Source organism: Triturus cristatus, chromosome 4_1 (genome assembly GCF_964204655.1).
Source record: "Triturus cristatus chromosome 4_1, aTriCri1.1, whole genome shotgun sequence".
NCBI classification, from domain to species: domain Eukaryota; kingdom Metazoa; phylum Chordata; class Amphibia; order Caudata; family Salamandridae; genus Triturus; species Triturus cristatus.
Window position 1 is genome coordinate 879,695,994 of NC_140585.1, and position 23,390 is coordinate 879,719,383.

The following is a 23,390-nucleotide window of genomic DNA, read 5'->3' on the forward strand; positions in this document are numbered from 1 at the left end:
TGCGGGAGCGAGTAGCGGCGCGCGGGCCTTCTGTTTTCAATTAGCGTGTGCGCCGCTGCTCGCTCCCGCAAGGTGGATGTCAGCACAAGCTCGAGTGCTTGAAAAGAGCTGACCAATTTTTAAAGGCATGCGCGCTGCCTAGGCGAGACCTAAAAATCTGTGGGGGTCCGACGCTGACAGCACATCCAGTTTAGGAGCTCTGTAGATTTTAGTACTTGCTCCGTGTGCTCAGGGCTGTTTGATTTTATTTTTAATCCAACAATGACAAGCAGTTTAAAAGAGAACAGGGCCCCTGAATAAACTATGGCTACCAAAGCACTGCTAAAGAAACATTAAAAAAATAATTACTATGAAAAATGCAGCTGTTTTTATTGTGGGAATTGCAGCTAATATATGTAGCATGGCACTCGAAAGTTGGATCAATTAACACTGAGATAGTAACAAATGCAATGCATTTCTTGTATATTATAGAAGTAGTGCAGCACTAAGTTTACTCAATACCTTCAACTTCAAATGACATTTCATTTTCCCTTGTGTGCTATGTAGAGACCACAAAGTCCTGTCTGTAGAGGTTAGGTTTAGTTTTTTAATTGAAATTCAGATCTTTTTGAGTCAAATTCTAGTGGTTTTTGCATTGGTGTTTTTTGTTTATCTGTGCATCTGCAGTTTGTTGTTGGGGTGCATGAACCAACATACTGGCCCACCGCAGATTATAGTGAGCAATGCTATCACTGCTGCAGAAGTAGACTAAAGGAGTGAGGATGAAAAGATGTAGGTGGAATCAAGGAAGAAGGGAGAGAACAGAACTATGAAAGAAAGCATGAGAGAAAGAAAAGGAGCCTGAGAAAGGAGAGTGAGGATGAAGGAGAGAGAGGAAGTATGGGACAAAATTAAGAAGTGAAAGTAAGAAGATGAACTCATAAAAAGAGGAAATCGAGTGAAAAAGGACCAGATAGCAGAAAGAGAAAAAGTGGATGGAGCGGAGATGGATGAAAGGAGAATACAGGGGAGAGAATAAAAGTTAAGGAGGAAAAGCAGGCAGAGAGGACAGTGCGAGAAAGGAGAAGAATGGATGGAAGCTCAAGAAAGCAGACTGCAGGGGACAAAAAAGGAAGAAAAGGAAAAACAAACAGTGAGAGACGCTTAAGAAAGGAAGAGTGGGAGAAAGAGTAAGGAAAAAGAGAGCAGGTGAGAGAATGGGATGAGGGAAATCAGACAGAAAGAGTGGGGTGAACTAGACCAGCTTCAGTGCACCTATGGTTATGGTATGCAAGTGTGCCGATCTCACAGGGTGGCATTTATTATAATTATCTGAAGTTGCTCTCAGTAAAGCACTGCTCCTTTAACCTGTACCTAGGTTTGAACCATCACCTTGCAATGCTAAGACACAATTAATGGGCAAGAGTAGCATATACTTAGTGATTGTGCTGGTCCGAAAGAAAACAGCACTATTTTTCTCTTGCCTGCTGTACACTGCACCCCTGTACATGTGTTGGTTATCCATTTACTTACTTTTATACTCTTGCGTGACCTCCTCTGATGTGTCTGTAAAACATACCCTTGGTCTGGAGATTTTGTCCTGAATTTTAACATTCTGTCCTGACTTTTTGCCCTGAATTTTGACCCTTTGTCCTGAATTTTTACACTCACCATCCTGAATTTGCACCCATGTCAGTTGGTCACCCTATTTTCATGGGGTCCTGCGGGTCTTATTTCTTGGGGGTCCAGCCCCGCGGCCATCCTGTTTGTGGTAGCCCAGTGCCCGTTGCCTTGTCATAGTAGCTCACTCTCTGTTCAGTGGGTGAAGGGACCTCTTATCTCTCCAGTACCTTTTATCTTTGTGGCGGTCGCACTGGAGACACCAACTCCCTTACGTGGTGCTTTCTTATGTTATTGTTTTTTGTATCTTTATATTTATGGCCCACGAGGAGTGATGAGCCTGATTCACCCACGAGGTCTTGCCAATCGGGCTGGTATTCAGGTCATCTTCCCCCCTCTTTATATTCACCTCTTGCAGTGCTGTCTGCAGTTACAAGCTTGGCTGCTCGACTTCACTTTGTCTTCTTTGACCTTTCCTGTTCTTCATCAGGGTTCCCAATAATAACCTGTTACTCTGCCCACTGCGGTTCCTGCCGCTCTGTGGAAGCCGGGTGAGGCGGCAATCCTGGGCCCTCTTATTTGTTTTGACCATGGTCTTGCATAGTTTTTGTGTCCTTAAACGCCTCACACCTTCACGCTTTCAACCCGCATAGGCACCCCTGGCCCTTTAGTCTTCCAGCCAGGCAGTGCCCTAGATCACCCACCCACCATGCGGTGCGCCGACATCAACCGGTCTCTTCGGTGCGAGAGGCGCACAGGGCCTGAGTGTGCTCTGTCAGGCTGTAACTCGCTCCATGTTAGCGTCCTCAGTTGAAATCAGGCATCATCACCTAGTGCCTTGATGTTTGACCTCTGACGATCTCCTATTCCTTTCATACTGGGTTAGTATCTTGCTGTATCATTCTATAACGCCTTTTGGTGATGTAGGTCCCAAGATTCGGACAGGACTCGGGCTTGTTCCCGGAGCTCTTTAAAGTAGCTCCTGGTCCACCATCTTCCCGGCCACACCGGCAGTGGTTGCCTTATCACATCCCTAAACGCTGTCACTCTGCAGGATTGTCTTTCTCCTCATCTTTTCTTCATTGGCCTTTTGGAATAAGTCGTACTTGGGCTACTTGTTATTTTCTATTTAAACCGCTTCTCTTTCTTCTTTTAGTTCTTCATATGTCATCTCTCTGATTACCTATAAGTCACCTCACTTCATCCCCACCAAAACGAAAAAAAATTCTCCTTCCTCTCATCTTTTTCCTCCCCTCTCTCTTCCATCCCCATCACTTCTCCATTGTCTGCTTTTATCTGATAATCTTTTTGGTCATTTCTTACCTGAGCTCATTTCTTTAATCTTCCCACACCTGTTGGTTGTAGCATTTTAATCGCTGCAAAGCCCCTCCAGTCATTGTCTTGTCTGCAGTATTTAGTATGCCAAATAATAAGTGTGTGCCCAAGGTTTTTAGGTCGAGCCTGGGCAGCGCATGCACTGCTCTGTGAGGCATACTGTACTAGGGTATGGACTTGAAGCTCCGCCCACTCTCCGCCCATCTTTTCAATTGGCTCCTGTTGCTGTCCTTTCTAAATGGTTGCTTCTGATTCGTTAATTGGCTTGGTAGTCCCTCCTTAGTAATGCCTTGTCTGCATTTGTAACCTCCCATGAGGACTGGACTTACTTATGTGGTTCCACGGTCTGCTTTATCTAGTCGGTGATCACTATTTTCTTTAATTATTTTGTCCTACGTAAACACCATTTTCCTGCAACTGCTTTTAAAACATGTGTGAGGCCCCTTCAAATTCGAGAACGGCAGCCGCTTAATTCTTTTGTTATACGCGGCTGACGAAATTAACACAAACTCACTAATGGTGCCCACAGCTCGTAACCCCTCATCTCCTTCCAACCCACGGGCGCTGTGCTTTAGTTTTCAGCACGGCACTCACTTTATAATTAAGAACATGCGTGCCTGCTTTCACAATATAATGGTCGCCTGCTTTCTTTGCCACCAATACACATGCAAATGTAGCGCATGCACGATCGCATTTCCACTGCCCAGCGCTACAGCACAGCAGGGACACAAGTTGAATGCTTTGCAACATCCAGTTGTGTTGCAAAATCATTCCCATCTCCCATCCCCCCGACCTCCCCCCCCCAGATCTCCCCCATCATCGAATTTCCTCTCAGCGCCATTGCAGCATGTGTGTGAGAGAGAGAGAGGGGTAGGTTAAAGTGGGCCCGGCCCTCCTTTCCCTGTGGTCCCTCAGTGCTCTTCCCCGATCCCCAACACATATCCTCCTCCGGCCTTGGCTCTGTCAGAGAGCACATGGTGGCCGCAGCAGCCATGAGCAGCCCCCCTACACCCACTGCACTGCCCCCCGTGGGAGTCCAGAGCTTCCAGGATTGCATTGCAAAGCCCTGCCCCAGCGCCGTGGTGCCCCTGAAACTACAAATGCTGGTCTGCGGCAGCCTGGCAGGGGGAGGTCATCAGAGGCCTCCCCAGACTCCATTGCGGCTGCTGGTGGATGCCAACAACTGCCTGCACCCACTCTGTGGCGACTTCTACACCGACTGGGAGAAGGGCTGCCTGCACGAGTGGGCCAAGCAGCAGGGCAATGAGTGCCACACTGCGCAGCAGATCGTCAGCCACCTGCAAAACAAGGGCACACCGCCGGCCAAGGTCTGTGTTTAAAAAAAAAGGCCATAAAGCTCTGCATCTGCCTGGCGATGCTTCCACATCAAGGTAAGCGTAGCCGCGGCCTGCCTGCTCCCCACACCTGGTTTATCCTCCTTCCAGCACGCATCCTAGTGTTTCAACTGGCACCCCAACTTTCCACCATCGTGCCCTACTCGCTTAACTCTTTGCATCACTGCCACCTGTCACTACCTAGCACTGGCCTCTCCTCAACTTCCCCATTCCCGACTTCCTGTACTTCATAACACATGTAATCCAGGCCTCCAAGGATCCAATGACGGCCTGGGATTTTGCCCAACTGTATTGAAAATCAATTAAAAAAATATAAAAAGTACTTCACAAAACCCCACGCCCTCGATCCTCCTTCAGGTCATTTGCATACTGTCCTCACAACTTTATAGAAACCTTTGCAATCCTGATCTACCGCCATTTTTTAACCAGTCACCATAGCAGCATTACCCCTAACTATGTTTCTTCCAACTTGACTGGTTAACTCTATCACCTTATAGAACGCTTCTGTTGTAGTTTTTTTCTCTTTAGTCCAATCAAATGACAATGGCTTTTATTTATGTGCACTTTGTACTTATAGTAGTTTCATGCAGGTTTTCAAAACATATCAATAAATGCCATTGTCATTTACAATGCCAATAACTCATAATCTCGCAAATGCGAGACCTATTGCATTGCAAATGCTTGTTAACAAAAGCTCACAGCCGGCGCTGACATATGTCGGGATTGCAGAATACCAAGGCTTTGTGTCTTGATTGCACCTCATTCCTCTTGCTTCCACCACCCTACACTTCTTGTCTGCTTAATCTCACATTTGCACAGTTTTGATCACACCTGCATTCGCCCTTTGTCATCTTTCTCTTCATCTTCCTTTCCTACTTTTGTGTCACTTGCTCTGGGTCATAGTATAAAGATAACAAGCATTTACAATGCAATGGTCTCGGCATTGTTAAAGTTAGAGCTATTGGCATTGCTCATGACATTGTTTTTGTTTATGTTTTTGTTTTTAAAACATTTAAAGAAACGGCATTGTTATTTACAATGTCAATAGCTTAATCTCTCTCAAATGCGAGACCTATTGCATTTGCACCCACTCACAGTGCCACACACACAAAGCCACCCACACACACAGAGCCACCCACACCGAGCCACCTACACAGAGCTATTCACATAGAGCAACCCACACACAAATAGAGCCACCCACACAGAGCCACCTACACACACACACAAAGAGTGTGTATAGTAAAGAGTGTGTGTAGTAAAGAGTGTGTGCTAAAGAGTATGTGGTAGAGAGTGTATGGCAGGATTGTGTGGTATAGTGTGTAAGACAGTGTGTGTAGTAGAGGATGCATAGTAGTCCATAATGGTTAGTCCAAACGAATGAAAAAATACATATATACCGTAGGCTGTAAATAATAGTTTACTTTACACTACTACATCTCATTTTCTTTGCTCCAGTTACAAGTTGGCCTGAGTCCAATATCTAGGGAAGATGATACTTGGCTTAAAATCAGGAACTGATGCAGCTAAGCAGTCCAGTAGGAGTTACGTGACTAAGAGGAAGGCTTGGCTTCTGGAAAACATCACACAGTGTCACTATTTATACTCCAATAAATAATGTACCAAGTATGCATAAAGAAAAACCATCTGTGCAGTAAGCAGCTGGGAACCAAGGGGGCTGAGCACTGGAAAAATACCGACTAGGACGGGTGACACAAGTAGGGACAGTGCCAAAACGAATGTACTCAAAAACAAAACCAGTGGACAACCTGGAAAGAAAGAAGCTCGGTAAATTTACACTAACTTAGTTTCGGCCCGGTCACACTAAATTGTTACTTGCACTACAAGCCAATTTCCCCTCTGTTCATTTCAACTAGATCCGAGTAAAGGTAGAGCTTTCAAAACCAAGCATTAAAAATGCAATAGGTCTCGCAATTGTTTTAGTTAGAGCTATTGCCATTGTAAATGACAATGTATTTTACACAAAGATAGATTGAAATGTTTCAAAATCTCAGCACCGCTTTCACGACGACATTCCTCAGAAAAGTAACATAAAATGTCCCGGGGGCACCCTCACCCGTCCAAATACGGGTCATTCGGGTAGTAGAAGTTGCAGTCGGACACGGGCAGAGATAAGCCCCAGATGCAGTACATTCGCCCAAAGAAATGCCTGCAGCTCCACCCCTCTGTCAGCAGGAAGAGCGGCTCTGTGAGCGGAGATCCTTCTGCACACTGAACTCCGTGCACCACAGAAGGATCTGTTTATGCAGCCTTCAGATTTCCTGCTCAAGTGTATAGATGTGACAGAGGGGCACTCCCACGTCGACACGCACCAGCTCCCTTCCCCTGTAGGTGCTTTTAAGTAAAGTTGATTCGGCTCTTGGTCTCGCTTTAGAGGCGGTCACGGCCTGTGGGTGTACAGTGGGGCAGAGACGGTTACCGTGCCAGCCCTGCGCCAAGTGCAACAACGGAGAAAGGGAGGGGGTATTTATAACCTCCGAGCCCTGAGCCGCCTGCAATGAGGAGGCTGTGCACTTAAGCGTAGCCATGAATGGGGAGAGTCCGAGGCCGGGGGTTGGGGGAAGGAGGAAAGGACAGCTCCACAAACAGGAAGCCTACGTCAGCAAAGAACAACCAAAAACCCAAACATGAGCAAAAGGCAGCAACAGCAGGGCAAACCGGAAACAATCGATGTAAACAGCAGGTACACCTAAATAAAGCGAGGCCACACATCACCATAACAATTATCAAGAAAGAACAGCTATATTTCTACAGAACACTATAAGGGCCATGCAAACAGCAACAACGTACTCCTACCTGCCAACTCACAGCTGTGTGCACCGGGAGCGCATTTCGAGGTGCAATGAACGGCCGCTCGTGCAAACTCGGACAAAGAACCGAGAGCGGGTATGATTTTTTGTGCATATTTATATAGCGCGAACTCGACCCGAAGGATCAACAAGCGCAGCCTTCGGTAGCCGAGAGCTAATGAACACGAACGTCCCTGTAAAAAAAAAAAATACAAACATGCCCACCAGTGTAAAAGGGGCCAGACTTAAAAAAAGAGAAAGACGCAAAAAAACACGAATCCGAAAAAGACGTGGCTTAATTCGAGAGACAAAGGGGCATATGCATCAACATTAGCATTTGCGATTCCTTATTAGCGAAAAATAAGGAATCGCTAATAAGGAATAGCAAAAGGCTATGCATGTAGGAATCGCTATTCAAATAGCGATTCCTTAACATTCCTTATTACCGAATCGGTAATACCGAATCGGTAATAAGGAATACCTACCCATTCATTCCTATGGGCTTGGAGGCCCATAGGAATGAATGTAAAGCCATTCTGTATTAGCGATTCGGTATTACCGAATCGCTAATAGCTGGAGCACTTTCAAGGGTGCCAGGGTGTCAAAAGGACACCCTGTTGCACCCCTGAAAATGATATGTGCACATATGTTGCACACACACATGCTCTAAGGGCATGTGTGTGCGCAACATGACACTTTGAAAAATGCACAAAAGTGCATTTTTCAAAGTTTTTGCAAATTACCATGCAGTTCATCTTCATGGTAATTTGCTCCCCTTATTAGCGAAATCGCTAATTTTTTAACTTTGATGCATTGCATTTAAGGAATCTCACTTTGGGATTCCTTAAATGCAAGAGCTATTTAAGGAATCGGTATTTAAGGAATCCCTATTTAAAGAATCGCTATTTAAGGATTCCTTAAATACCGATTTCTGCTTTTGGGTTGATGCATTGGGATTGGGTATTTTCTACTTAATACCAGGAGCTAATAAGGAATCGGTATTTTACCGACTGGATTTTGGCTTGATGCATAAGGGTGTATGCTCTTCTCCAATAGAGGCCAGCCAATGGAGAAGAGGGGCGAGTTCAAGCCCCACTATTAGAAAACATTAAATCTCGCGAGCGAGACTGCGCATGCGCAGCCTTCGCTAGCCGAGACCTAAAAATCTCGCGAGCGAGACTGCGCAAGCGCAGCCTTCGCTAGCCGAGACCTAAAAAAGGCATGCCTCCCAAAAATGAGTGCTGATGGGCCCCACCTACAAACACCCGCTCAAATTAAGCCCTGCATGTCTGCCAGTGACTTCCTCATCTTTGCTGTCCTGTTTACATTTCTTCTCTTCTGCTTCCTTCCTCCCCATTTCCACATTCTCCCGGTCATTTTTTGCCTTTTCAACCTGAACGGTGGAACTGTCTGCACTGTAAAATTTGCCTCTTCACAGATTCCCAAATCTTCCCACTCATTGCAAACATTTCATATCTTATTGTATGCTTGCCTGCATGGCAACTCTGTTTCATTGTCTCAGTTTTTCTCAGCTGAAAGTACTGCTATTTTTAATACAGTTTGTATCATTTTGGTCCAAACGTTGCACAAATACAATTAAAAACTGAACACCCAAATATGGCTATCTTGGGAGACATCCTTCCACTTCTAAATACGTTTGAGAAATTGAATTCTACAGGGCTCTTAAATCAAAAGAAAGGGAAATATGTGGCCAGGAACTGAATGTTCCTTTATAAAGTGATTGAGAAGAGGGAGTGCTAGAAGGGCAAAGGATCGGGTACACAGCGGTCCTCTCTATGAGACAAATTTCAAATCTTTGCACATCTAGGTTCAACCTGTTGGTGTAAATGGCAGGTTGCTGAGTACAAATTCTTGTTTGGAATTCATGAAACATGAATTTACATTTACAAGCCAATTTACCTGTCATGCATTAATAATGCATGTGAGTAAATATATTCCCATGTGTGGTCCTTTCTGGACGGAATAGTTACATTCAAAGCAGTTTAACACCCACAAACCGAAGTATGTGGGTATTGACAATCTTTTGCAGAAGCTACTCTTTATATGATATGGGAGTTACTACTTTTAAGGGGGGTGTAAATCTGCATCCATGGTTGAATTGTGATGTACCCCCCCAAAAAATTAATGGGGGTCTGCAGCAGGAGCTCTCCGTGGGGGAAAATATTTTCTTTGTGTGGAAAAGATTTAGCATGTTTAAATTAACTTTTGCTAAGCAGTTACACGTGTCACAGTGTATATTTACATGTATGTAAATGGTTGCACGAATGAATACTCCTGAAAAGGGGTGACACTGGCAGCTTCCCAGGAGCACTCCCTTATTTCCTTCAGATTTCCAAAGGCTGTAAAGTGCTGTGGGTGCCTGAACCTGTAAAATGTGTACACTCATAAATATTACCATATTATCACCCCCAAGGGTTGATGAATTGGGAAAGGTGTTAAACTTCAATTCCAGGAGGCAATCCCCGAGATAAGGCACTCCACAATAAATCAAAATACAGTCTTTTAATTAAGGGAAAACTCAGTAATTGAGTTCTAGAGTGAAAATATAAAATTTAAGAATTTATTCAAAAATGTCCCTAGGCGCAATACAGAGATCATAAATGCAAAGGCTTAAAGTCAATTGCCATAAAGGCTCTCAGTAATTAGGGTAGTACAGAATAAAGTGCAAAATCAGAAACATTCTACCCTGTAGTGAGCAGCAAAGTAAATGAGGAAACGGCCATCATCCATAGAAGCTTAAGAACGTCAAAATCGAGGGTTTATATACAGTTTTTTGCCTAGGAAATCATCAAATTCTACTAAACCATCATGGTGTGAGTAAAAGAATTCTACTCTGAGCACATCAGTGTATAGTTTTATGAAACGTCATATTGCCTTGACATCTAAGAACTATCCCACTATATAAATATTGATTCAGCCCACTTTATGCTAAATGTCATCCGGTGATTGCAAGTCCATTAGTTAGATGAACAATAGTAAATTGTTGTGAATGAATATTGTACAGTGAGCTAGTGGAAGGACCTTGGGAAATACATTATTGTGTTTGTGTTGAAAAGTTTTTCTTCGAGAACAGTAAGAACAAGAAGAATGGAAATAAACAAACATTACTGCATGACAGTGTGCTGTAGAATTGAGGAACTGTGAACATGCAGGAGAAGGCATCCATTTTGAACAAGATGGGGTGTAGGCCTAAATTGAGGCCTAGTTAACACAAGCCAGAAAAAAACACAAGCCAGAAAAAAACACTTCTATAAGTCATAGTAAATTTGTTTCAAGTGCAATCGCATCAGGTCAGTGCACACCTGTAAATTCAACAGTAAATGCACGTTCTGCACGGTGTTAATAATTCACAAAAATATATAATGAACAAAAATGTCAACAGCACTATTCCAGAATGGAAGCAAATGGGAGTAGATTTACTTTGTTTTGAATATGTCTGTAAGTCTTGCGATGCAAGTTTGTCCTTTGTATTAGGGACCGTTAGGATTTATGCTTTCAGAGGCCAACGCCTCTGTTTAAATCTTACTAGTGATCTATTTAGTGTAGCTTGGAGGAGCTCATGAGAGACAGGCATTACGTGCATTTATCCAACTTTCAGGGCTCGGGGAAGAAGGATTTCACGTCCCACATTGTAAGTACCTGTAAATGCTTTTTCTTTTTTCTCCGCTATGCCTGCCAGGAGCTTGCAGAATATTGGCACTCGGTGATTTTCATGCTCCAGAGACTAACCGACCTGGATCAAAAGAAGATTCAAGTGGAAGAAAAGGTAGCTCACTGTCTTTCTTCTCCAGAAATGTTCCGCTGATTAATCACCTCCTTTCCCTTAGGGCGGAGGCCGCTGCTAAATGGCGTCCTTGTGATGTTGGCGTGTAATTAAAGAGCTGCTTTAAGAGAAGCGAAGAGGGCTCCCCATGGTGTGTTATGTGTGACATCATCAAGCTTCATTTACGCTCTGTTGTTAGAGTAGATGTGAGTTTGACATTACAGTGAAGAACAAATGGGAAGCGCTTACACAGCGAATGACTGACTGTCCCGGTGTACAATATCTCATAGCTTTATGCTAAACTATGCTAACCTATGTAATCAACGTTTCCCCTTGGAAATTATGTAAATGAGAAGTTCAAGTTTAGTATTAGAAGAAATTAAACAGTCTTTAAAAAATAAAGTTTCTGAAATATAACAAGAAACGTAGCAAGTACTTATCCAGTCGTATGGTGATGACGTGCTTCAGTCCTGACAGTTGGCTCACTGTCCCTTTCATGAGGAGCCAGCGCGTGTTGCGATTGGACCCTACACCCCGGACCCGCTCTGGCTGCTGGCAGAGGGTGTCATCACGCCTGTCGCTGCTTAGCGATGGCATTACTACTTCTGAACGTAGAGGCCCTAGCTAGAAAATCTGATGAACGCAGAGACGGTGGAGGAACACACAACAGAGCAACCTGAGCCCCTGCCACTCATGAAAAGCGTGGCATTGTACTCCGGCCACCACAGTAACTGTGGCCATCACATCATGTCCCTATTACTGTAGCACAAGTCACACATGACTCAGGAAAGCCATTGATGGACTCCAATGGGCCAGAACTAGGCCATCTGCATTCTCTTTGAAATACATCACTCCAGCTCTAAATACCTTACCTTGGCCATTGGCCAAACAACAAACCCATTTCATGAAAGTTTTCTTTATCTTCACAGCATTACATTGAAGGATCCAGACCATAACAAGATCTTCAACTTCTCCAAGCCAGCTAGGTGCCTAGGGTTGTCCGTTATTGATAAACAGTCATATACAAGTGGGCTGGAGGGATGTCCCTCCATACAGAAGGCTGTACAGTCAGATGGAAAGAGGAATCCTGAGATTAGTCAGGAAGTTGAAGACCCACATGGGCACCGCCATTTACCGCCTCAGGTAGCCATAGTGCCCCAGCATTTGACACCCAGAATCCACCCTGTCTTCTCTTAAGTTACCATTAAACTCTCTTTGCCATCTATAAAGCAGTGTACCACATTAAACCCATAACAAATTAATAAACAACACGTTTCCAAAGGCTTTCTTTCTGGCTCTCTCCTAGTTTCACATTTGGATCTCAAGCACCCGCAATACTTGGCTTTGCTTGGTGCTGATATAGTCATTCTTTTACTTAACTATTCACTTTTCTTTAAGAGCTAATTATCTTGTAAACGTCACAGTATGTTTTGTATTGCATATGTGTTAAATGGAACTCGTCTGGTTCTGTCAGGTTGGGAATCATGTGATAACATGTTTTTGGCATGTAAACATGTGAGTCTCTGATTAGTATATTAGTCTGAAGCTAGGGCGGTAGCTGGTAAGCTGATGAACTGCTTGTTGTCATGGGCGATGAGGAATCAGGTATTGTGTTATAGTAGCCCAAGCATTCGAACCTGGGGACAGGCCTTTTATCTTCTGTAAGACGCATTGGGCCTGATTTAGACTTTGTCGGATGTGGGACATCTGCCAAAAAGTGGTGTATGTCCCGCCTACCCTGTTCAGAGTGCATAGATAGCCATGCACTCTGCACCGGGGAGCAGGACATCTACAGCATTTTGGGGGGTGTCACATCTGCAAACTCTAAATCCGGCCCTTGGTTTGTACCGTGCTATTTTGGACCTGTGACTCACATGCTTTGGGAAAGTCCATAAGAGTCTATGTAGAAGGGATTTGTACATTGAGTGAGGGCAGTATTGCAGCAGTTCAGGGCTATCACTGAGAGCTGTGATGGAGTTTTGGAGTCTAGGCTGTTGTAATGGAAGTGTACAAACTCGCTGTGGGGTTTCAATTTCAAAGTCGAAGGTGGACACCCCCATTTCTATTAGGAGGCATGATTTCAGTGTATGGATGTCCATAGCAGTCTGATCGGGCAGGAATTACCTGGAGAATGGGCTAGATATTGCTCCAGTTTCTCAAATGTGCGTAGTGAATATCCCCTTCCCTTCCCACATTGGTTCCCTCATTGCCTCCTGCTCTCCATGGCTGGGGTGTGGCAGTGGGAGTATGAATGGAGCAGGGCAGAGTTTGTTCCTTTCACACAGAGCAGGTGAGAAAGCTCCCTCGTCGTACCCACTGCTCTTCCCTTAACCATGCTCCCTCACCAATTCCCTCACGCAGGGCAGCAGGGATCAAACACACAAAAGGTGGTTGGTGGAATGCTTGAAATAAGTCCAACTACTGGCGGTTTGGGATGCTACCCCAAGCGACTTTCATTATTTTGCTCACCATGCCACCTCAGTTTGGACCCAGCAGGATGCAAATCAGTCTTGACCTTTCTCCAGTAAGAAAAGTCCAGCCGGACTGCCAGGCTAGGTCCTCCCTGAGACCGGCCTTTATTTGCTTGTGTTCCAGTTCGGGGAAAACCTGGCCTGGTATTTTGGGCTGGACTATTCCTATTGAAGCAGGGTCAAGACTGGTTTTCATATCGATAGAGCCAAACTGTGGTGGCATGGTGGGCAAAAGAACGATGGACTGGCATGCTACCCAAAACAATTGTCAGGTGTTAGATTTTTTGCAAGCATTCCTCCTACCGTATTTTGTGTGCTTGATCACAATTAGGGATTAAAGAAGTTCAGCTTTGAATAGTTCTTTTTCTAAACTACAGCCAGAATTTAATTATTAAGTGTTGTACAAATGCTTAATTTAAATAATCTAAAGCGGGTCAAATTTTTAGCCAGATAACAAAATAACAGTTCAATAACTAGCCATTCATAAATTTTAATCCAACCGTTTTAGGCTTTTTAAGTAGTGATTATAAAAATAAAATCACCATAGTATTGATCTTCTGTTGTGAATGCTGCAGTTGATATTTGGTTGCATCTTGATGTCTGATGGAGGGTGCACTTTTTCAGTTTTTTTCCCCATTATTTAACAAATTAAAAAAACAAAAATGGTATAGTTTTACGACTTGATGTATTTAGTACAATATCAATAAATCTAAATACTGCAGCTGGAGCCAGTAGAAAGCATTCGAACTGGCCAACTGGGATTCCAGTAAAAATCTGACTCACATTTGCATTTTGGTTGAATACTCAAAATATACCCCAGGGTATTGTATTTCCGGAAGCCTCCTGAAAAGAGAGATTTGTGATAAGAGAGCGCAGCTGAGGCCGCACAGTGGCGTACTCTGTAGAGCACAAGAAATCTGTGGTGCTGAATGTGAAACATTTTAATGGACTGGCTCGTCTAAATATTTAGACAACTTCTCTGATTAATTGATTCATAGAGAGCTTAGCAAGTGGTGTCTAGCAACTGGCCCTATATGTGGTGCTTGATTGGGCCTTTATTATATCTTGGAGAATTTCTTCTTACCCGGCCTTTGTTTCTTGATACCAGGAAGAAACTCCCACGCTACTAAAGGGTGTTCTAAATAGAAAGGATGCCATGCAATTACTATTTCATTAAAAACAATGTCGGATGCTTGGGTAGGATGCCTGTTGCCTGTTTCATTGCAAGAAACATTCAGTCTTGCCACTCAGGACATTTAATTGTGTGATTCTAATTTTAAAGGGATTATAGTGTGCACTTTGGAATGTAAAATTTTCTATAATGATAAATATCAAAGGGAGAGAGATGAAAGGTACTGAAGCCAGTTCACTTCCCTGGGTATAATATGTATGTATCAAGGAGAACTAGCTATGGGGTGGGTGCGCCTAGGTTGGTGAGTGAGGGCCGTCTAAAAACCAAAATGTGTTTTCCATAGAACAAACATAAGCTAGGAGCACATTTTGTATAATGCCTTTTTGGTCCATAAACTAACATTGTATGGTGATGAAGTGTGACAGAGCTGCGCTTCTCACATGCAGGGTAAGGTGACTTAGAAAGTCCGTGATTGGAGCTTGTTATGTTTCTCTGGTATATCGCTGGGCAGCATGCAGAGACTGAGTCATGTAATTGATGGTGCAAGTACCGAATACGCAAGAATGCCCGGGAGATGTGGTGGTAGAGGGGAAAAGATGGCTAGCAAAGATGACGAACACACATGACCAAATACAGAGACGTTGGAAATGCTGAGTTAATTAATTCCGTGTTTCTTACAATATAGAGAGAAAGTTCAAACCATTTAGAAGTGTTTGACACTTGCTGTGTTTTTTGTAATTCGTAGGGATGTGGTCAATACATTTAGTAATAGTTTAGTAATAACTACTCTTTCTAGGGCCTTTCCTGGACTTACTTGAGAAGGTCGCACCCTCCTAGTTTGCAAATTTCAACCACCTTGGGAGATGTTTTCTCCTTTGTCACTCAAAATATACTCTGACGATTTATTTGACCACCGGATGGAAAGTTGCTAACATTGGCCACAGTGCAGCTACAGTAGAACGTCTCATGGTGCCTTTAGCTCGTTTCTAAGAGTCCCTGACTTAGGAAGATAAAGTAACGAAGAACAGGGATGTAAAATGGTCTTCCCAGGATCACACAATTCAGTCACATGTAGAAGCTGGGACTGAAGCTCGGGTCTCCTGAATTTACAGTATTAACCCAGCACACCACACCTCCTCTCTCCAGCATTTTAAAACTGTACTGACAACTGACTAAATATTTTCCATGGCAAAGAGAAGATGTATTACGGCGAATAAACTCTTGTCACTTTTAGCATGTATGTCAGGGAAATTACTTGCATTAAGTTTCCTTAAGCGGTTGTAATGAGTCCTGTTTATCAATAGCGGCCCTAGCATTTCAACAACAAAAGGACACCGAGCCCTAGCACATATGTCACGAGTGCATGTAGAAATTGAGTCACACAAGCCCCTGGACCCGAATTAGGGTCGTCAGAAGTAGCAACTGGTCTCCCGGCTTGCCCTTGCCAGCCCTGGTCTCAGTGCCTTGAAGCTGGGGCAGGCAGGAGCAGAGAGTAAACGTGGATCAAGAGCCCCGTTTGCTTTCCGTCGCCTCTCCCCTCGCGCATGAGAAGCATAGAAGACAGTTACAAGGCTAAACATTAGACAAGAGCTTAACCCTGTGACGTCACCTGTGGCCAAAGGCTGCGTGAGGTCAAGTCGTGTACACCTGTCATTTTGGCAAATCGACGTCCATGCACGGGCTTGCTTCATTGCAACAGAGTCAACTCCAAACAAATTGAATTTTCGTTGCAACCCTGAAATAACTGCGTTTTCTTTATCGTCCATTCTTCTTGTCTTGGAAACAGGTTGCAGCAGTGAATAAGTACAATCCGCCTCCGGAAGTCATCGCAGGACAGGACCACATGGCCAATATTATGTACAGCATGATTCAGTCGCAGCGAGTCTTTGACAGGTAACTTCTCCCTGAACTTCCCAGCACGGCCTCTAAGTGGCGCAACAATAAAGCACAACAAAACAGTCTGTTTTCATGATAGCTGCGTTTTCGGCAAGAAGCTTTGTTCTTATATCTTTTGTGTGGTATCACTTTTGTTTTTTCTTCAACATTCTTGGAGAAAGCAAGCCATCGCCAAATTACATCACAGAATCTTGAGATCCCATAATTTCCAGCTGCCACGGTCTTGTGGCTAATCGTGTCTTGTACTAATACTGTTGTGACATGTTTCGTTCTTTGACTGTAAAGCTACATTTAAATAGCCCTATGAGTTGTTGGTATAACATCTTGCGTCTCAAAATGGTTGTAAAATACTTTGCGAGTCACTTGATGATCAGTCAGATTATCCCAGACAATGATATCCGAACGTGGCACTGCTTTAAAAATTGCTATTTCTATGAACACTTCTACCTGCAGTTTCCTCACCTTTTGAATATCCAAGGCCATACTGGATCTAGAAAATGTTCAGTAACTCTCCCACGCCGGTAGGGGTCGCCGACTCCATTACGGCACTACGTGATATTATTAGAGCCATAAAGTGCCGCTGTTGGTGTGCTGTTGCCAGTTCTCTTTTCTCCATGCCATTGACGCGACCCAGAGCTCTTCAGCTCTCCTCAGAAGAACGTCTTTATTAGAGGATTTCTCTTTAACTTTGCTACTTTGGTTTAGTTTCCATTTCAGATGTTGCTGCCAAAACAGTCTGGATTCAAGCCAGTGCTTTAAATGGGCTGGTACTGTCCGGTACTGTGTAGCAGCACTTTTTTATTTTGAGAGGGAGAGTACCTGCACTTAAAAAAAAAGTAATACTTTTAATTGGAGAGTACCAGCACTTCTCAGAAACAAGCAGGTACTCTGGTACAGAGTACCTGCACTTCTATTTTTCCATTTCAAGCACGGATTCAAGCCCTGTCGAGACTGCGAGGGTCAGATGTCCTTCACTGACCCTTTTGAAATCTGTCTCTGGTGTCTTGGATTCAACCACAGTCGTGCCAGAAGATGCATGCCAAAGCTCTTAAAGAGTGAGAAGTCAGGATGTTCATGGCTAGAGCAATGGATGATTGTTGGGACAGTTAAAAGTCTTGTCCAAGCTCAAGATCCCCATCACCTTCGTCTTCAAAGTCGTCACTAAAGAAATAAAAAAAAACAGAAGACATGAATCCTGACATAATTTGTCCAAAAGTAAGTCAACGAGACCTTTGACCCCACAACTGATGTTAGACCAGGAGCCAAAGAAATCGGCCTGACACTGATGCCATCAACTCCAACACGCGCCTGTTGCTTCACCTGATCTGGCGCCTGGTCCAGATCTGATCCCTCCTGCAGTGCCGGCTCATTGACCCCAAGGTGATCACCGTACCCAGAGTTTCCAACACCTGGGATGGATCAGATCTCTGTCTGAACCCTATGTTCAGTATCTGTAATAGAACAATGCCCTCCTCTAGAGCACAAGCTGACATCATGGGACTGATGTCCTACAGTTTAGGAGGGTTGCCAACATCCTATCATCTGGTACCTTTTACTCCATTCCTACCAATGCCACAGTTAAATTAGACGACTAGTGGCAACGACACTGAAAACACCGCTGCCTCCTCTTGTCTTTCTGTCCTCTTCACCTTCGGCGCCAGAAGTTAGTATCTCACAGATGTCTCAATCAATGCCACCAGTGCCACAGGTGAGTCCTCTGATGCCACATTCAGTGACTCCACCTCCACAAACCCCATTAGACTCGCTATCTCGATTGCCTTGCCACTCTAGACAAGAGGTTTAGGAAAGTGCCCCTTTTTGACATGGTCACCCCCCACTATTTACCTGGTATATGATGGGATTTCGACTGGAAGTGCCCTGGGTTCCTGTTAACCAGGTCCCCAGTGCCAGATTGCTTTCCCCAAAAGTTTACAATTGTGACTCCAATTGGCAATACCTTTAGCACGCTCTGTAAGTTCCTAGTGAATAGTACCCCTGGTACATATGGCCTGAGATACTAAAGAGGGTCCCCAAGTGCTGCAGCATGAATTGTGGGACCTTAAGGCACCCCTCGCCAAACTCATGCAGGGCTGCCATCTCAGGCTGCGTGTTTTGGTGCAGAAAAAAGTGAAAACACGGCATGAACACACATCACTATGTGCCATGTCCCTTAAAACTGCATGTAATATTTGTAAGTCACCCCTACAGCAGGACTTACAGCCCTATAGTACATGTGAGGACATATCTGCATGAGCAGATATGCCCTGTGCTGGTCAGTTCCATTGTTGTCAGTACAAGTGACCAGGGAAGTCATTTTAAGCCATGTGCTGGATACAGGTGAACACTACACTATGGCTTCACTGAAAATAGGGATATTTGGTCTCAAACATCTTGTATGCACAAACCCACCCTGATTCAATTGGTGGATTTGTGAATACATGCACACAGAGGGCACCTTAAAGGTGCCCTTTGAAAACCTACCAGCCTCTGGTGTGTTAGCTGACTGGTCTCTGCCAGCCTGCCACCGAGACAGATTTCTGACCTCCCAGGTTGAGGGCCTCTGCTCCCAAGAGGTCAGAAACGAAGTCTGCATTGAAATAGGGTGTTCACACCTCCTTCCTCAGTATGACCTGGTGATTAGCATTCCAAGGCAGGGGAGCTCCAAAGAAACCACTGCCTTTAAAATGCGACTCTGGCTCCCTTCACAGGAGAGGAAGCCGACCTCCTTTGTTCAGGGCCCTGTGGCACCTGGCCTGATGGAATATTTTTCAGTTAGGTAGGCGTGCCCACCCCCCAGGCTAGTACTACCCCTAAGGTGGGCCCATTGCAGTGGACACGACTTTTCAGAGTTGGCCATCTTTGTGATAGCAAACTTAGGAATTCTGGGATAGGTTTATGCCCACTTTCTGCAGGATGTGGTCATATAGGATGCGTAGAGACCCTAAGGGTAAGTAGTCCACTGGCTACTACCGTACACTCCCCTAATGTCTCTAAGTTCAGTATTTGGGGAACCCCTGGCACCTGAGAGACAGATCCTGCCAACCTGAAAGAAGAAGAAGGATGTGAAGAGTCACACCTGCAAGAACAGAAGACCTAGCAACTGGCTTGGTGCCAACCCTGCCGGCCTGCCTGATGACTTCACCAATTGCAACAAAAGACGACTTGTCCTGCAACTGCTGAGTCCCCAAAGCCTGAGAGACCTGCCAACACTTCACCCAGGGGCCAAGAACTCCAGAGAAGTAGCGGACCTGCTTCCCTGCATCCTGCAGGCACCCAAAGACTCCTGAGAGGACTTTGTGACCACAGTAACCTGATGCCTGAAGACACTATTGCACCCGTCGCTCCATGCCCGAGTTGAAGAGGGCCAATGGTGTCATTGTGGTCCCCCAGCCCTCCAGAGACCAAGTCCACTGTGGATTCTCCCCCAGTGAACTCTCCGGCGTGCCTGCAGCCTCTACACTCAGGCCCCCTCTACCACAACTGCTCCCGGTAAGGAAAACCAGATGCCTAAAGATGCCTCTTCACCCGTTGCCCTTTGGCCTTGGAGAAGATGACCAAAGGTGTCCCTATGTCCCAGAGCATTGAGAGGCCTAAGTCCCCCTATTAGTTCAGCCTGACTGGCCTCCTAGTGAAAGTATGCAGTCTCTCTACGCGAAGACAGATCCCCCGTAGAGTAACATTGGTCAACCAATGGTGTTTTGCACTCTTTGCACCCGGCCGCCCTCGTGCAACTGGTGTTCTGCTGGTGCTTTCTTGAACCCTGCCCACCACTCACCTTAACTCCTGGACACTGGCCATAAGTCGCTGTACTGTACCTGAATTCCACACTTGCTTTTCCTCCTATAGGATAACATTGCAGATTCTGAAAATTTTACTAAGCATCGACTTTTTAAATGCAAAAGTATTTCTTTAGAAAAATGTGCCTACCTGACCGAATTGCTCTGGTACCTAAATATATATAAAGATGCATGTTATTTTTATAAATTAGTGTGGATCTCCTCATTGAGTGATATGTTTCACTTATTGACTATTGTGTGTATTTGTGAATGTTTCACACTCCCCTCTGATAAGCCAAAGGCTGCTCAACCACACTACCCCCAGAGGAGCACTTTGGGATTGCTAGAGCAAGACCCAGTCCACTTAAAAAGGAAACCCTGGACTCTTTGCACGATATATCTAATTTGATATATCATATAAAAAACCAGCTTCCTACAAGAGGCATGAAGGTTGATAGAGGAAGACAGATTATACTAGGGTTCTGATCCTCAGGACAACACTTTCACTGAGAAAGTTCTTGGTCAGTCAAGCAAGGACCCTAACTTTGAAGATTCGAGAGAAGGTAGTGGACTTCTACAGGTCTCCCTGCTACGGAAGTGAGCTCTTATCATTCTGTTATATATAAGGCAGCAGAAATGTTGGAGTTGCCCCTTCCGTCGACTGTGGTCAAGTCGAATATCCTCACCAAATTGCTTCATTCTGCCTCCCATACTTTGAAACCACTTCTTCCTTTCAACGAGGCTCTGACGGAACCCATATTGGCCATTTGAGAGAAGCCAACTACTTCCATGGCTGTTTCCAGATCGATAGCCAGTCGCTATAACCCTCCTCCTTGAGACCCAAACTTCTCCTGAAAGTCTGGTTGTGCAGGCTTCATGTTAATCTAAGCAGACTCTAGGATCTTTTCCTTAAACACCATCGGACTGGGATCCAAAAAAGGCCAAACAATTTGCCAAAAAGGTATTTTCAGCAGCAGGCATGGATTTAGAATCGCTCAATGGTATCTGTCTCCTTCGCACATATGTCCATGTCTTATTCGATTCTTCACAATCAGTCCTTCCTGACTTACCATCAGAAATGCAGGTTCTCTTGCAAGTGCTTATAGGAGATGGACAAGCTATTGCAAAGCAAGTTATACAATCAGACCCAGATGCAGCAGATTCAGTGGTGAGAGCAATAAGCACATCAGTTTCTGTCCGTCATCATGCCTGGTTGAGAAATTCAGGTTTCGCTCCAGATATCCGCACTACATAAATGAACTTGCCATTTGATGGCTCTAGACTCTTTGGTGCTAAGGCAAACTGAACACTAGACAGATTTAAGGACATCAAGGCCACAGCTGGATCTCTTGCTCTATAATCCCAACCTAGAGATTATAGACAATGTAGGAATTTAATGGCTGCAGTTGAGGCTTCTCCTTTCAAGGGCACCAACAATCTTTACTACAACAACAGCAACAACAAGAAGCAAATACTCTCTACAGACAGTACAGGGAACATGGTGGAGGAAGACAGCAAGCTCTACCTCTTCCCCTGCATCCTCTTCCTCCTTGTTCTCTTCTCTAGCTACAGCATGGAAATAGCCCTAGTTTGCCTTGTTGGAACATACTCCACCCGTTGGAGGATGGGCATCCTCCTTTCCACAAATGTGGGTATCTCCTACCCTTCCAGCACACACCACCTTCCACTTCCCTTCCAATATCAAGCATGCACGCAGCAACATCTGCATGTTCTTCAGCACAAAGTCCAACCATTACTCCTGAAGGGCGCAGTGAAGTTAGTTCCAGAGCATTAAAGGGGACTGGGGCAGTGGCGACTCCTCCGTAATGATGGAGTGTCGCCCCACTACAGATGAAACATAAAATGATATTAAAACAAGTTTGTTGTTGTTTTATTTTCCATTGATAGCCGATACTGCTGAGTCTAGGGCGCAGCGAGGCTGTTCTCTATGGACATACAGCAGCACTGTTAGTGCGCATGTCAGTTTGGCCAGCCATTTTAGGACGGCCAAACTGAAAAGCACACTTAGATTTCTCCAACCCTGCTGTATTGTATAGCCAGGTGAAGAAATGGCACAGGCTCTCAGTCCCTTAGCATGAGAGCAGCGTCTGGATTGGGTGGGGAGTCTGGGAGCCTGGGAGCCTGTGCCCTTGAACGTCTTGCAGGAAGAGAGGAGCACCAATGCGGCCCGCAGTGGGAGCAGCAGGTACGTGGTTATATTTTGTTTCATTATTTGCCCCGCTTCATCACTTTATTTTGACAGTAGCCGCCCCTGGTCAGAGGTGATACTCTCGGTGCTTCCTGATCCCCAAAAAGAATGGCGGTCTTTTCCCGATCCTATGCCTCTGGATATTGAACTGGTTGCTCAAACAGGGAAAGTTCAGAATGATGTCCTTCGCTCAGGTTCTGCATGCACTGGAAGCAGAGGGCTGGATGGTGTCTGTTGATATGCAGGATGCTTTGTCATCCTGCAGCCTCACAGGAAGTATCTTCACTTCACGGTCAGATCCAATGATTACCAGTTCTCACTCCTTCTATTTGGCTTTGCTTCCGCACTTCGAGTTTTAATGAATGTGATGATAGTGGTTGCAGCCCACCTCAGATGTTTGGGAATTCTGTATTACCCTTGCCAAGACAACTGGGTCATAAAGGCCAGTTCACCGGAGATGGTGGCCAGCTGCTTGTAAACAACAACTCTGCAGAGACGTTTTAAGGCATGGGCAAAGTGGGCTCTGGCCTAGGGCCCCAGCCTTTCACGGGGTCCCTGATAGAGCCAGCTCTGTTCTGCAGAGTCTTGTCCTGATGACCTTGAATCATTCTTAAACATATTGTTCTAAATACAGTTTTAATTAATTTGTTTTCATATGTGTGTGGTGTATGAAAGTCTATTTCAAACATTTTTCAGAGAAATGTTTTGTTTATGATTCATGCAACAGCAATATAAAAAGTTATTTTTAGATCAAAACAGGACCTCACATATGAGAAACGGGAGCATTTCACAGAGATTATGTGCAGTAATATTAGTGAGCTGCTGCTGTGTTGTAATATTGGAAACACAATATTCAATTTAAACATATTTAGAATTTGGATAAGTGTGTCTGTGCACTGTCAGTGACCTGACCCAAGATGGCATGAAAGAGCTGCAACTGGATCATAAATTCAAAGCTGTTCCGAACAGGGCCCTCAAAATACGTTTGGCCCAGGGCCCCCAAAATCCTTAAGATGTCCATGCAAC

The 23,390-nt window shown here is 44.7% G+C and overlaps 1 protein-coding gene across 2 annotated transcripts in view; it reads left to right on the forward strand.

Annotated features, from left to right (window-relative positions):
* Positions 1-23,390, forward strand: part of LRGUK (leucine rich repeats and guanylate kinase domain containing) — a 397,810-nt gene that overhangs the window by 237,116 nt on the left and 137,304 nt on the right. Inside the window, exons 9-10 of one of the 2 annotated variants that reach the window (XM_085653594.1) lie at positions 10,797-10,883; positions 16,270-16,376. In XM_085653594.1, the coding sequence (XP_085509720.1) occupies positions 10,797-10,883; positions 16,270-16,376 (194 nt within the window). The remainder of the gene's footprint in view (positions 1-10,796; positions 10,884-16,269; positions 16,377-23,390) is intronic. The other variant, XM_085653595.1, reaches the window with a different exon arrangement.